This window comes from Pelophylax lessonae (assembly GCF_965119305.1).
Source record: "Pelophylax lessonae genome assembly, chromosome: 11".
In the NCBI taxonomy this organism is placed as follows: Eukaryota; Metazoa; Chordata; class Amphibia; order Anura; family Ranidae; genus Pelophylax; species Pelophylax lessonae.
The window spans coordinates 5,001,792-5,016,857 of NC_138778.1; the positions used below are offsets into that span (position 1 = coordinate 5,001,792).

The following is a 15,066-nucleotide window of genomic DNA, read 5'->3' on the forward strand; positions in this document are numbered from 1 at the left end:
GGATCAGTATATAGCTGAGAGAGTCTGATTTCACCCAAGGATCAGTATATACCTGAGAGTCTGATTTTACCGAAGGATCAGTATATACCCGAGAGTGATTTCACCCAAGAATCAGTATATACCTGAGAGTCTGATTTCACCCAGGGATCAGTATATAGCTGAGAGAGTCTGATTTCACCCAAGGATCAGTATATACCTGAGAGTCTGATTTCACCCAAGGATCAGTATATACCTGAGAGTCTGATTTCACCCAAGGATCAGTATATAGCTGAGAGTCTGATTTCACCCAAGGGTCAGTATATACCTGAGAGTCTGATTTTTGACAGTCGAGCGAAGATCCCAGGCAGGGTGGAGAGGTCCACTTTGATCTCCCTCCATCCTCTGCTGTCCTCTGAGCTGGGGAACTGGTCGCAGAGTTTGTCACCAGTGGCTCGCTCTTCAGGAGCAGGCCTGTCTTTGTCTGGCACGCTGGGTACATTGGATGTCACCTTCACCTCCCTCAGTCCATTCTCTTCCTGAACCGCCGAGTCAGCCAGGTCTGTTTTAGGCTTCGCTCTCTGACATAAAATCCCATGCTGTGTCACATACTGCAAAAAAAAATACAGAAATTTTACATTCAGTCAGGTTGTCTGTTTACATCAGGATGCTGAAAATTTAAAGGACAACTAAAGGCAAGGGTTATAAAGGAAGGGTTATAACCCCTGTCTGATTTTTTTTTTTTTTATTGTCATCTGTATCCCATTGCGGAGATTTTCCTTCACTTCCTGTCTCCATAGCCAAACAGGAAGTGAGAGGAAATCCCTGCAAATTAAAGCGTTATTACCCTAAAAAAATGGATCCTGTTCCCTTAGGCCCCGTTCACACAGGCGCACCGCCAGACAGACTCTGTTCTGCTCAGCGGGGATCGGCGCTGAGCAGGCGGATAAAAAAAAGCTCAGTCTCTGCTGTCCTCTATGGGGAGATCGGATGAGAACGGACCGCCTGTCCATTCTCATCCGATCCGATCCTCCAGACAGATGGAAAATAGGGTTTCCATCCGTCCGGATTTCACAGACAGGATGGGTTAGCTGATATACTTGGCCTGTGGGTTTGGTGGGTTTTTGTACCTTTGATTTCCAAAAAGTAAGATTTTATAATGCAATAGTAGCCTTTGAGGTGCTTTATTTTTATATGTATGTTTTTTGGATGCGCTCCCCCTGTGGCACGAAGCGGATTTTTCCCCTCCTAGGACTCACTTTTGGTCGGTTTTCTGTACTGCAGACTTTAACTGAACAATCTGCTGATCAGTTGCTTGAGCTCTGGCCAAAAATCTCATCTCTGAAGTGTAAATAGATGTGTAAAGAATGATTCATGTGAATATAAAGTCTCGTTTTTTTATTATTAAAAATAACAAACATGTTACACTTCCCTCCTCTGTGCAGTTGGTTTGCACAGAGCAGCCCGGATCCTCCTCTTCTCGGGTCTCTCGCCGGCGCTCCAGGCCCCACCCTCCTATTGAGTGCCCCCACAGCAAGAAGCTTGCTATTGGGGGCCTGAGCCACAGCTGCCTGTGTCCATTCAGACACGGAGACGTGGCCCGGCCCCGCCCTCTTTCTTTTCTCATTGGCTGACTGACTTTGATTAAGAGCAGTGGCAGCCAATGGCACTGTGCTGCTGTCTCAGCCAATGAGGAGGAGAGTCTCAGCCAATGAGGAGGAGAGTTCCGGGCAGCCGAAACATTTCTAAAACATTGCTGGATCTAAATCAGGGGTCTCAAACTGAATTTCATTGCGGGCCGCATCAGCATTATGGTTCCCTTTAAAGGGCCGGTTATATCTGTAAGATTAGATGTCCAGAGCAATCCACGCCCCTTTACATGAGATGTCCCCCCCCACCATCAGAAGTCAAGAGTCACCCACCCTTCCTTACATCACAATGCATCACCTTTCTTTATGCTGCTGCCAGGAAGAAGATGCGGGTGGATCTGGGAATAAGTGCAGGGTCTGGAGGAGAACCAGAGGAGGGCTGGAGTCAGCTTCCAGAGTCTGCTGAATGCTGAGACCAGGGGAGGCAAGGTGGTGTTGTGGCTGCACAGAGAGGTGCAGGATCTGTAGGAGGATTTCTGCCCTCCTCTCTGCTGCAGACTGCTGAGATGGGGGGGGGGGCTTGGGCAAAGACGAGCCTTTCTGCAGCTGTGCAGAGGAGTGCAGGATCTGGCATAGGAGTTCTGTCCTCTCTGCTGTCAACTACAGAGACAAGGGGGGTGCCGCAGCTGCAGGAGAGGTCGAGGGCCACATGAAATGGCCTGGGGGGCCGCATTCGGCCCGCGAGCCTTGTTTTTGACACCTGTGATCTAGAGGGACCTCAGGTAAGTATTGGGGGGGGGGGGGCAGCTGCACACAGAAGGCTTTTTATCTTAATGTATAGAATGCGCCATCTGCCTTTACAACCACTTTCATTTCTCTGACATCAGGACAAGAAATGAGGGGAGGGGGGAGGGGGTCACATGGACAGGAAGCCCCAGAAAACAAGAGGCGGTGTTCCTCTATTCCAGTTTTGTAGATCACAGTCCATCCTCTGTGGCAATCAGCAATCCGATACGAACCTTTCGTTTAGCGGGATGGAAAAGCCGGCCATGGTTCCTCTTGCAGCAGATCCGGAGCACTCGGCACGTTGTTGGTGACAATATAACCGTTCTGTGGATCTGGGCCAGGCACATTCTTGCCGTTCCTGAGGAGGAAACAAATCAGATGGTGTCACCCCAGACAAGGTCCCAATTCATCTGTTTACCTGCTAAAACATCAAACAGCAACTGTGCTAAATAATAAATCTACCTGAACCACATTAAGATTTACTGAGGCTGGCTGCCTCTCCTGTGCGAGCTGATGTAGCCCTGCGTTGGTCGTGCACGTGATGCTGGAGGGCGAGCGAGCGCCACCCCCACTAGGCAGCGGGGACTCTGATGCAAGGGGCTGGCAGTCGCAAATGCCCCCTGGCATCCCCCGATCGCTCCCCGCTGAGAGAGAAGAACGGTCGGACGTTGTAAACACAGCTGACCGTTCTTCTCCCTGGAATGATCACAGAGCGCCTTCTATATAGGAACACAGGTCTCTATGTTGACTTCACAAGCCCATCCCCCCACAGTTAGAAAACACTCCCCTAGAGTCACACTTATCCCTTTGATCACCCATAGGGTTAACCCCTTTCCTGCCAGTGTTATTATTACAGTGACAGTGCATATTTGTAGCACTGATTACTGTAGTAATGTCACTGGTCCTTCCAAAAGCGTCAAAAATGTCAGTTAGGGGTCCGATCTGTCCGCCGCAATGTCGCAGTCCCGCTAAAAATCGCAGATCGCCGCCATTACTATTAAAACATTTTTGAAAAAATGATAAATCTTTCCTCTAGTTTGTAGACACGATAACCAATCAAAATACACTTATTGCAATTTTTTTTTACCATAAATATTCAGCAGAATACAAATTAGCCTAAAATGATGAAAAATTTTTGATTTTTAAATTTTGTTTTTGGGAATCTTATATATAGCAGAATGTAAAAAATATTGTTTTTTTTTTTTTTCCTTTTCAGAATTGTCGCTTTTTTTTTTGTTTATAGTGCAATAAATAAAAATCGCAGAGGTGATCAAATACCACCAAAAGGAAGCTCTATTTGTGGGGAAAAAAAAGGACATCGATTTTATTTGGGTACAGCGTCGCACAACCGCGCCATTGTCCGTTAAAATAACGCAGTGCTGAATCGCAAAAATGGCCTGGTCATTATTGGGGCAAATCCTTCCGGTCCAGAACTGGTTAAGGTAAATGAGAAGAGGGGCGACAGAGGGGTTCATTTAACACCAGAGATTTTTTCCGAGAATCATACTTATCTAGGTGGATGCTGCATCCATCCCCCGGCGGCTCTAAGACTGAGAACCGAGGATCCGAATATATTTTTTCCTTTTTCTATTTTTTCCCTAAGACTGAGAACTGAGCCATCAAAGACCGCTGATCGTTCGCTTCTCACAGCTCCATGAGCAGAGAGCTGGTGACTGTCAGTCACTGCTCTCTGCTCCCCCCCCCCCCGTGCTCACTGAAGGGGGCGGGAGCGGCTGGCTCAGGTTCTCAGTGGCTCGCTGATAGTCAGGTGTCAGTCCAGGGTTGTGGGCGGATCCAGACCAAATGGTGGTGATCTTTCCCCAGCCTGGACCGGCTCTGTAGCTTCAGCTGACTGTCTACTGAAAACGGGTCACAGGAGTGCAGAACGAATTGACTTCCTGTGATCCACAGGAGAAGTCCAGCCAAACCAGATTTCCCCTTACTTCTCCTTTAACCACTTTTGGACCGGAAGGATTTGCCCCCTTAATGACCAGGGCCATTTTTTGCGATTCGGCACTGCATTACTTTAACTGACAATTGCGTGGTCTTTCGACGCTGTACCTAAATAAAACTGATGTCTTTTTTTTCCCCACAAACAGAGCTTTCTTTTGGTGGTATTTGATCACCTGTGCGATTTTTGTATTTTGTGCTATAAACAAAAAAAGAGCGACAATTCTGGAAAAAAAAAAAAAAAAAAAACTATATTTTTCACTTTCTGCTATATAACATTCCCAAAAAAAAAATGTAAAAATATGATTTTTTTAACATTTTAGGCCAATTTGTTGTCTGCTACATATTTTTTGGGAAAAAAAAAAATCGCAATAAGCGTATTTTGATTGGTTTGAGCAAAAGTTCCGGGAAAGATTTATGTCATTTTTATTGTTTTTTTTTTTACTAGAAATGGCGGCAATCTGCGATTTTTTGTGGGACTGTGACATTGCGGTGGACAGATCGGACCCCTAACTGACATTTTTGGGGGGCCAATGACATTACTGCAGTAATCAGTGCTACAAATATGCATTGCTACTGTAATAATGACACCGGCAGAGAAGGGGTTAACACAGTAAGTGATCAAGGGGTTAAATATGTACCTAGGGGGGTGTGTTTCTAACTGTATGGGGGCGGGGCTTGTGAAGTTATTACAGAGACCTGTGTTCCTATATAGAAGGATCACAGGAGCTCTGTGATCATTCCAGAGAGAAGAACGGTCAGCTGTGTTTACAACATCCGACCGTCCTTCTCTCTCAGTGGGGAGCGATCGCAGGTGTCAGGCAGCAATTGGAGCCGCCTGCCCCGTGCATCGGAGTCCCCGCTGCCGAGTGGGGGCGGGAGTGCGATTGTCCCCTACCTGCAGGGGCGTGACTGATGTATACCTACGTCATTTCGATCAGGAGGGCCGCACTGCCGCAGTATAACTGTGGTGGGCGGCAAGCGGTTAACTAAATTCCAAAAATTAAATATTCTCTGTTACCAAAGGTCATTTCCCCTTTCATGGGAGACGGATCCTACATTGGGCTTAGCAGTTGATTCCGATCTCCTCACTGCATCCATTATCATGGAAGGAACCATACTTGGTATAAAAAAACAATAAGTGGGAATTTTTCTCAGGATCGTTAGCCTGGTGTTAAGCAAACACAGTCTCTGATATTCTCCAGTCCCCGCGTCCTCCTGAAACGTAGCATGAAAACCCCCGGCGGCCTCCGGAGCGCTCGTTAATGTGGAGCGGTGAGGAAATGAGATCGCTGCTACACAAATATGGAGGTCGGTAAGATTACGGAGTGGCGAGTTACCTCGGTGGAAAGATTAATGCCATGTATCGTGTCATTAGGTAAACCGACACACGCCGAGCGCAGTTCTGAAATTACGAGAACATCCAAATGTTTATCAAACACAAGTCTGGCGGTAAATGGGGGTCGGTGCAAAGACTGCAATCTACTCCACAGAGCTCACCAACTCATTTCACTCAATGAAGCCGATTGTGGATTTCAGATTGGGGTAGAGAATGAGAAAACAGACAGCTGTGATCCCATCAGTTGCTATGGGCAACCACTTTTTTATATATATGGCTCAAAATTGTTCACCAACATCCCCCCCCCCCTTTATTTTTTTTTTAAAAGGGAAGGGAGTGGAGCTGAGCACAGACACACACAGCTTGGCAGCAGCCACATGTGCACGTCCCCATAGCAAGCTGCTTCCTGTGGGGGCGCTCAACAGGAGAGAGGAGCCAGGAGCGCCGAAGAGGGACCCGAGAAGAGGAGGATCCGGGCTGCTCTGTGCAAAACCAACTGCACAAGGTAAGTGGTAAGGTAAGTAGAACATATTTGTTTTTTTTAAATGAGACTTTAACCGGTTGCCGACCGCCCAACGCCTTTTTACTCCGGCAGTGCAGCCCTCCTGCGCGAACAGACGTAGACCTACATCGGTCGTGCACCTGCAGCTAGAGGGCGCGCTTCCGCCTCCACTCATCAGCAAGGACTCCGATGCACGGGGCAGATGGCTCCGATTGCTGCCTGACACCCGCGATCGTTCCCCGATGAGAGAGAACAGTCGGCTTTTGTAAACACAGCTGACCGTTCTCTCTGTAATGATCACAGAGCTCCTTCTATATAGGATCACATGTCTCTATGATCATTTCACAAGCCACGCCCCCCACGGTTAGAATCACTCCCCTAGGCTCACATTTAACCCCTTGATCACCCACAGGGTTAACCCCTTCCCTGTCAGTGTCATTAGTACAGTGACAGTGCATATTTATAGCACTGATTACTGCAGTAATGTCACTGGTCCCCCCAAAAGTGTCAAAAATGTCAGTTAGGGGTCCGATCTGTCCGCCGCAATGTCGCAGTCCCGCTAAAAATCGCTGATCGCTGCCATTACTAGTAAAAAAAATAAATAAATAAAAATGAGATAAATCTTTCCCATAGTTAGTAAACGCGATAACTTTTGCGCAAACCAATCAAAATACGCTTATTGCGATTTTTTAACTGAAAATAGGTAGCAGAAAACAAAGTGGCCGAAAATGTTAAAAAAAATTTGATTTTTACTTTTTTTTTTTGAGAATGTCATATAGCAAAATGTGAAAAATATCGTTTTGTTTTTTTTTTTTTCCAGAATTGTTGCTCTTTTTTCACCAAATACCACCAAAAGAAATCTCTGTTTGTGGGGAAAAGAAGGAAGTCAATTTTATTTGGGTACAGCGCCGCACGACCGCGCAATTGTCAGTTAAAGTACCGCAGTGCCGAATCACAAAAATAGGCCCTGGTCATTAAGGGGGTAAATCCGACCGCGCAAAAGTCAGTTAACCACTTACCGACCGCCTAACGACGATTTTCGTTGGTTGTTTAAAGCTATATACTGGGGTTATGGCAGCAGATAAACGGCGGGCGATCGGCTTTCAGATAAGGGTGGTCCCAGGGGCAGATTCGCCGCAGGATTATGGTGTGGCGGAAGAGGTGCCCCCCCTCCTGCCGCGCTCCGGTCATTTTCCCAGCTTACCGGACCCGCCGGAACACTCTAACCACCGTCACCACTTCAGTGATTTGGAGTGGTCATGGTGGGAGGAGTCAGAAACACTGCACATGCTCGCCTCCCCCCCAGCCTCCCTCCCCATCCCCTCCCCTTTGAGGCAGCCTCTGCCTACAGTTTAAAACTGCTATGGCCGAGACCCCGACCCGACTTCCTTCCTCCCCAGCAAAAAAAAATTGTCAGGGGGCAGTGGGCCGCATTGCCTACGGTTCTGGGTCTCATCCTAACCAGTAACTAGCCCATACCTTACATAGAGTACTAGCCCATACCTTACATAGAGTACTAGCCCATACCTTCCATAGAGTACTAGCCTATACCTTACATAGAGTACTAGCCCATACCTTACATAGAGTACTAGCCCATACCTTACATAGAGTACTAGCCCATACCTTACATAGAGTACTAGCCCATACCTTACATAGAGTACTAGTCCATACCTTACATAGAGTACTAGCCCATACCTTACATAGAGTACTAGCCCATACCTTCCATAGAGTACTAGCCCATACCTTACATAGAGTACTAGCCCATACCTTACATAGCGTACTAGCCCATACCTTACATAGAGTACTAGCCCATACCTTACATAGAGTACTAGCCCATACCTTACATAGCGTACTAGCCCATACCTTCCATAGAGTACTAGCCCATACCTTACATAGAGTACTAGCCCATACCTTCCATAGAGTACTAGTCAATACCTTACATAGAGTACTAGCCCATACCTTACATAGAGTACTAGCCCATACCTTACATAGAGTACTAGCCCATACCTTCCATAGAGTACTAGCCTATACCTTACATAGAGTACTAGCCCATACCTTACATAGAGTACTAGCCCATACCTTACATAGAGTACTAGCCCATACCTTACATAGAGTACTAGCCCATACCTTACATAGAGTACTAGTCCATACCTTACATAGAGTACTAGCCCATACCTTACATAGAGTACTAGCCCATACCTTCCATAGAGTACTAGCCCATACCTTACATAGAGTACTAGCCCATACCTTACATAGCGTACTAGCCCATACCTTACATAGAGTACTAGCCCATACCTTACATAGAGTACTAGCCCATACCTTACATAGCGTACTAGCCCATACCTTCCATAGAGTACTAGCCCATACCTTACATAGAGTACTAGCCCATACCTTCCATAGAGTACTAGTCAATACCTTCCATAGAGTACTAGCCCATACCTTACATAGAGTACTAGCCCATACCTTACATAGAGTACTCGCCCATACCTTACATAGAGTACTAGTCAATACCTTACATAGAGTACTAGCCCATACCTTCCATAGAGTACTAGTCCATACCTTACATAGAGTACTAGTCCATACCTTACATAGAGTACTAGCCCATACCTTACATAGAGTACTAGCCAATACCTTACATAGAGTACTAGCCCATACCTTACATAGCATACTAGCCCATACCTTACATAGAGTACTAGCCCATACCTTACATAGAGTACTAGCCCATACCTTCCATAGAGTACTAGCCCATACCTTCCATAGAGTACTAGTCCATACCTTACATAGAGTACTAGCCCATACCTTCCATAGAGTACTAGCCCATACCTTCCATAGAGTACTAGTCCATACCTTACATAGAGTACTAGCCCATACCTTACATAGAGTACTAGCCCATACCTTACATAGAGTACTAGTCCATACCTTACATATAGTACTAGTCTATACCTTACATAGAGTACTAGTCCATACCTTACATAGAGTACTAGTCTATACCTTACATAGAGTACTAGTCTATACCTTACATAGAGTACTAGTCTATACCTTACATAGAGTACTAGTCTATACCTTACATAGAGTACTAGTCCATACCTTACATAGAGTACTAGTCTATACCTTACATAGAGTACTAGTCCATACCTTACATAGAGTACTAGCCCATACCTTCCATAGAGTACTAGTCCATACCTTACATAGAGTACTAGCCCATACCTTACATAGAGTACTAGCCCATACCTTACATAGAGTACTAGTCCATACCTTACATATAGTACTAGTCTATACCTTACATAGAGTACTAGTCCATACCTTACATAGAGTACTAGCCCATACCTTACATAGAGTACTAGTCTATACCTTACATAGAGTACTAGTCCATACCTTACATAGAGTACTAGCCCATACCTTCCATAGAGTACTAGCCTATACCTTACATAGAGTACTAGTCCATACCTTACATAGAGTACTAGTCCATACCTTACATAGAGTACTAGTCCATACCTTCCATAGAGTACTAGCCTATACCTTACATAGAGTACTAGCCTATACCTTACACCAGGGGTGGGGAAACTATGGTTTGGGGGCCGCATGCAGCCCCCGAAGTCATTTGGTCCGGCCCCCCCATGCAGCTGAGTCTGTGTCTCTCAGCTGGTCTGTCAGAACTGAGCCGATGCTTCCTGTATAGTTCTGGCTCCGTTATGACAGTCTGAGTGAGTCACAGGCGGAGTGATATCAAATGCACCAGCCAGCAGTACCCACAGCAATACCAGCCAGCAGTACCAGCCTGAGGCAGCAGTACCCACAGCAGTACCCGCCTGAGCCAGCAGTACCAGTCAGCAGTACCCACAGTACCAGCCATCAGTACCTACAGCACAGTACTAGCCTGAGCCAGCAGTACCCACAGCAGTACTAGCCTGAGCCAGCAGTACCCACAGCAGTACCAGCCAGCAGTACCCACAGCAGTATCAGCATGAGCCAGCAGTACCCACAGCAGTACCAGCCTGAGCCAGCAGTACCCACAGCAGTACCAGCCTGAGCCAGCAGTACCCACAGCAGTACCAGCCAGCAGTACCCACAGCAGTATCAGCCTGAGCCAGCAGTACCCACAGCAGTACCAGCCTGAGCCAGCAGTACCCACAGCAGTATCAGCCTGAGCCAGCAGTACCCACAGCAGTACCAGCCAGCAGTACCAGCCTGAGCCAGCAGTACCCACAGCAGTATCAGCCTGAGCCAGCAGTACCCACAGCAGTATCAGCCTGAGCCAGCAGTACCCACAGCAGTACCAGCCAGCAGTACCCACAGCAGTATCAGCCTGAGCCAGCAGTACCCACAGCAGTACCAGCGTGAGCCAGCAGTACCCACAGCAGTATCAGCCTGAGCCAGCAGTACCCACAGCAGTACCAGCCAGCAGTACCAGCCTGAGCCAGCAGTACCCACAGCTGTACCAGCCAGCTGTACTGGCTAGCTATACACACCAGCAGTTCTTTTCAAAACTTACCACAAAAAAGTCGATTGCGCTCCAGACTTACCGACGCAAACCTGGAAAACCTGTTGCGAATAGCAGCATCATCAATACCAGCTAACATCACACACCTCACCAAAGAGAAGCAGTTGCAGCCATCACGTTAGGGGTGAGTTAATTAAATGTTTGACCAAATATAACAGGCTAATTTTTAAGGTGATAATTTTGTACGGCCCCCGAATGATTTTATAAATACCCAAATGGCCCTTAGCAAAAAAAGGTTCCCCATCCCTGCCTTACACAGAGTACTAGCCCATACCTTACACAGAGTATCAGTGTAATTCCATTCTGAGAGTGTAAGAACACAGAGACGAATGTAAAGTCACGGCCAAAAAACAAAACCTGGCAAGTCAGGCACAAAGGTTTCCCCGTCCTCTCTGACATGGGCAGAAACTGCATTTCCTCCCTCCTGCCAGTAGGTGTCGGTTCAAACATCGGCTCCATAGAACGGGCGCCTCCATCACACAGAGACAGAACCCCCGAATCACAAACATCCAAACAAAAACTATAAGAAAAATGTTTTTATTATTTTATAAACCTACAATTTGCTGCTGTTAAAGTTACAGGTTTACACTTACAGGGGGGGGGGGGGGGGTTTATTGCGCAGCTGTCACACCATAAAAGAGCAGCGGAGCTGGTAAAGCGGCGGCTCCATAAAGTGCGGATTTCAGGCGGTGGTAAGTATGATCCCGCTCTGAATATTTCCAGCACTTGGCGCTGAGCGAGTTTAGAAAGAAGAAGAAAAGTATACAAGCGGTTTTATGGCCGGTGCAGATTACCCGCGGGGTTGTTTAGTTTTCCTGAGCTGAGCGAAGCACAAGAGACGATTTCTAAGACTTTCCATCTTTGTGCCGTCTTGGCGGCTTTACATGCCGAGCGCTAATAAAAAATAAAAAAACCAGCGGAGTTTTATTGGGCCGGCACCGCTTTTCCCTCACCGATTATTGTGTTCCGGGTGGAATGTGAGGAGGAGGAATGAATAAATACTCCAGCCGGGTCTATAAAGAGAACCTGTCATTTCTTTTAGACTTTTCCCCTTCCTGCCCAGGCCAATTCTCAGCTTTCTGCGCTGTCACACTTTGAATGACAATTACACTGTAATGTAACACTGTACCCAAATGAAATTTTTATCATTTTTGTCACAGGAATAGAGCTTTCTTTTGGGGGTATTTAATCACCGCTGGGTTTTTTTTTTTTTGCCAAACAAAGATGAAACATTTTGAAAAAAAACTTTCATAGTTTATTATAAAATTTAGCAAACAAGTAATTTTTCTCCTCCACTGATGTGTGCTGATGAGGCGGCACTGATAGGTGACACTGATGAGGCGGCACTGATAGGTGACACTGATGAGGCGGCACTGACTTGGAGACACTGGTAGGTGACACTGATGGGTATTGGGGGACACTGATGAGGTGGCACTGGTGGGCACTGATGGGTATTGATGGGAACTGATGAGGAGGCACTGATAGGTATTGGGGGCACTGAGGTGGCACTGGTGGGCACTGATAGGTGACACTGATGGGCACTGATGAGGCAGCACTGGTGGGCAATGATAGGTGACACTGATGGGCACTGATGAGGCGACACTGATGAGGCGGCACTGGTAGGCACTGATAAGGTGACACTGATGGGTATTGTTGGACACTGATAGGTGACACTGATAGGTATTGGGGGCACTGATAGGTATTGGGGGCACTGATGGGCACTGATGAGGCAGCACTGGTGGGCACTGATAGGTGACACTGATGGGCATTGATGGGCACTGATGAGGCGACACTGATAGGTGACACTGATGAGGCGGCACTGATAGGTATTGGGGACACTGAGGTGGCACTGGTGGGCACTGATAGGTGACACTGATGGGCATTGATGAGCACTGATGAGGCAGCACTGGTAAGTGACACTGATGGGTATTGTCGGGCACTGATGAAGCGACACTGATAGGTGACACTGATGAGGCGTAACTGATAGGTATTGGGGGCACTGATGAGGCGGCACTGATGGGTATTAATTGGCACTGATGAGGTGGCACTAGTGGGCACTGATAGGTGACGATGATGAGCACTGATGAGGCGGCATTAGTAGGCACTGATAGGTGACACTGGTGGGTATTGATGGGCATTGATGAGGCGGCACACATTGGCAGCACTGGTGGGCAATGTTGGGACTGCACTGATGATCAGTGCCCTCATTATCAGTGTACATTCCTTTTACACAAGCTGGTTATCGGCTCTCTTCTCCTCATCCTGTCAGCTGGAGGAAAGGAGAGCCAATAACCAGCTTCTGATTACATCCATGATTGGACACAGCTGATCACCTGGTAAAGAAAAACAGATGCTGATTGGCTCTTTATCTCAATCTGTGATCAGCTGTGTCCAGAGAACACGGCTATCACAGAGCGCCCTGCAGCGTGTGCGCATTGCGGAGATTTCCCTTCACTTCCTGTCCCATAGCCAAAACAGGAAGTGAGAGGAAATCAATCCAAACTGAGGGAAACCCGGGGTGTCAGCAAAAGTAGTGTCCCCATGGTAAGATATCACCCAAATTGTGGTATTTTCTTTAATTCCAATAAAAAACAGTTAACAGGACAAACAGAGAGGGGGAATCTTCCAAACGGGGACACAGACAGCAATAAAAACCTGACGGGGGTCAAATCTCTCTCCTATCTATTCATAATTAAATAAGGTTCTGCCCTCAGTTGGGAGTGTGGGATTGCTATGAACCCCCTGTTAGGTGACATGGTTCCATCTGTTGACCCCCCTATGTCATTACCAGGCTCAGGAAGAAACCATCTCTCCATGGGGGGGGGGGGGGGGGCACAGGCATATGACAGAGGTGTGGAATGGTGAAGATATGGAATGGAGGGATCGGGGGTGGGGTTCTCATCTCATCCCTTAAAAACCAAACACATGATAACTACACAGATTCTGTGGCTGATTAACCACTTCCTTACCACGCTAGAGCCAATAAGACAGCTACAGTGCGGCTCTCTCGTTCCGGGAGGGCGTCCATGGAAATCCTCGGACACAGCTGATCACAGATCGTGGTAAAGGGCCAATCACAGCGCTCCTTTACCACATGATCTGCTGTGTCCAATCACAGAGTAAACAGAATTGCCGGTTATCGGCTCTCCTTTCCTCATGCGCTGTCACAGCGTAAGTAGAGTCAGTAACCGGCAGTCCTGACAGGGGACAATCACACGGATAATCAGTGCCTCCTTATCAGAGCCCATCAGTGTCACCTATCAATGCCACCTATCAGTGTCCCCTATCAAAGCCCATCATCGCCTATCAGAATCCATCAGTGTCGCCTCTCAGAGCCCATCAGTGTCGCCTATCAGTGCTGCCTATTACTGACACCTATCAGAGCCCATCCGTGTCGCCTCTCAGAGCCCATCAAGGTCGCCTCTCAGAGCCCATCCGTGCCTCCTCTCAGTGCCATTTTCAGTGCCCAGTGTTGCCTATCAGTGCCCATTAATGTCACCTTTTCGTGAACATCATCATCGCCTACCAGTGCCCTTCAACAGTGCCGGGCCAAGGCCATCTGGCGCCCAGGGAAAAGATGCCAAGCTGGTGCCCCCCCCCTCCCTTAGGGTTAGGGCGCCAACATCTTTGCAATAAACCATTGCGCCCAGGGCAGCCGCCCCTCCTGCCCACCTCTTGTCCTGCCTATCAGAGCCCATCAGTGTCACTTAACTATGTCACCTATCAGTGCCATCTTTCAGTGCCCATCAGATACCTGTCCTGGGCAGGAAGGGGTCAATGTGTGATCAGATATAGGGGGATGAGGTGTCTCAGATGATTGGAGACAGGAGAAGTGAGACTCCCTTCTATCACACATGACACAGGGTCTCTTTATTATCAGCCTGTTGCTTCTCTCCCGCTGGGGGAGGTGATGGTGTCCGGGTGCCCCCTGCACCCCGTGTATCCCCCTCCCCCCTCATACCTCTCATTCTGCGCCCCCTCTGTCCTCTCACTTCATGGACGCCGCCATCTTGCTGCTGACGTCACGCCGCTACTTCCGTTTACGTCAGAGCAGAGCGAGGCACGTAGTGTAGAGACCCGTGTGAGCGAGGGGGCGGGGCACGGTGGCAGTACCGCCCACGTTGTAGCACAGGCGGCTTCCTTGCTGTATATGGGGACATGCTGAGACTTATAGTCCTCCGATATCTGCTGGACCCGCCTGCTGGGGGATAGAAGGAGCAGAATCGTCCTTCATTGTATTCTGTGGGTGTCAGGAGAGTCTTCATAGGGAGTCCAGGGATGGGGGATGGAAGGCTATGCTGGGACTTGTGGTTCCACCCCTATAATTCCCTCACCAGTATAACCCATAATACCAGGACTGGGAGTTTTAACCCTTTTGCTGCCAGAGCTGGTTTTGCACACATTTTAAAAATTATTTTATGCA

At 47.8% G+C, this 15,066-nt stretch overlaps 1 protein-coding gene across 1 annotated transcript in view; it reads right to left on the reverse strand.

Moving 5' to 3' along the window:
* Positions 1-14,701, reverse strand: part of COX10 (cytochrome c oxidase assembly factor heme A:farnesyltransferase COX10) — a 144,084-nt gene extending 129,383 nt beyond the window's left edge. The window contains exons 1-3 of the mRNA XM_082272691.1: positions 14,605-14,701; positions 2,585-2,709; positions 305-587 (exon numbers count right to left, since the gene is read on the reverse strand). Of these exons, the coding sequence (XP_082128817.1) occupies positions 305-587; positions 2,585-2,709; positions 14,605-14,611 (415 nt within the window). The 5' untranslated portion in view covers positions 14,612-14,701. The remainder of the gene's footprint in view (positions 1-304; positions 588-2,584; positions 2,710-14,604) is intronic.
* Between the last annotated feature and the right edge of the window lie 365 nt (positions 14,702-15,066).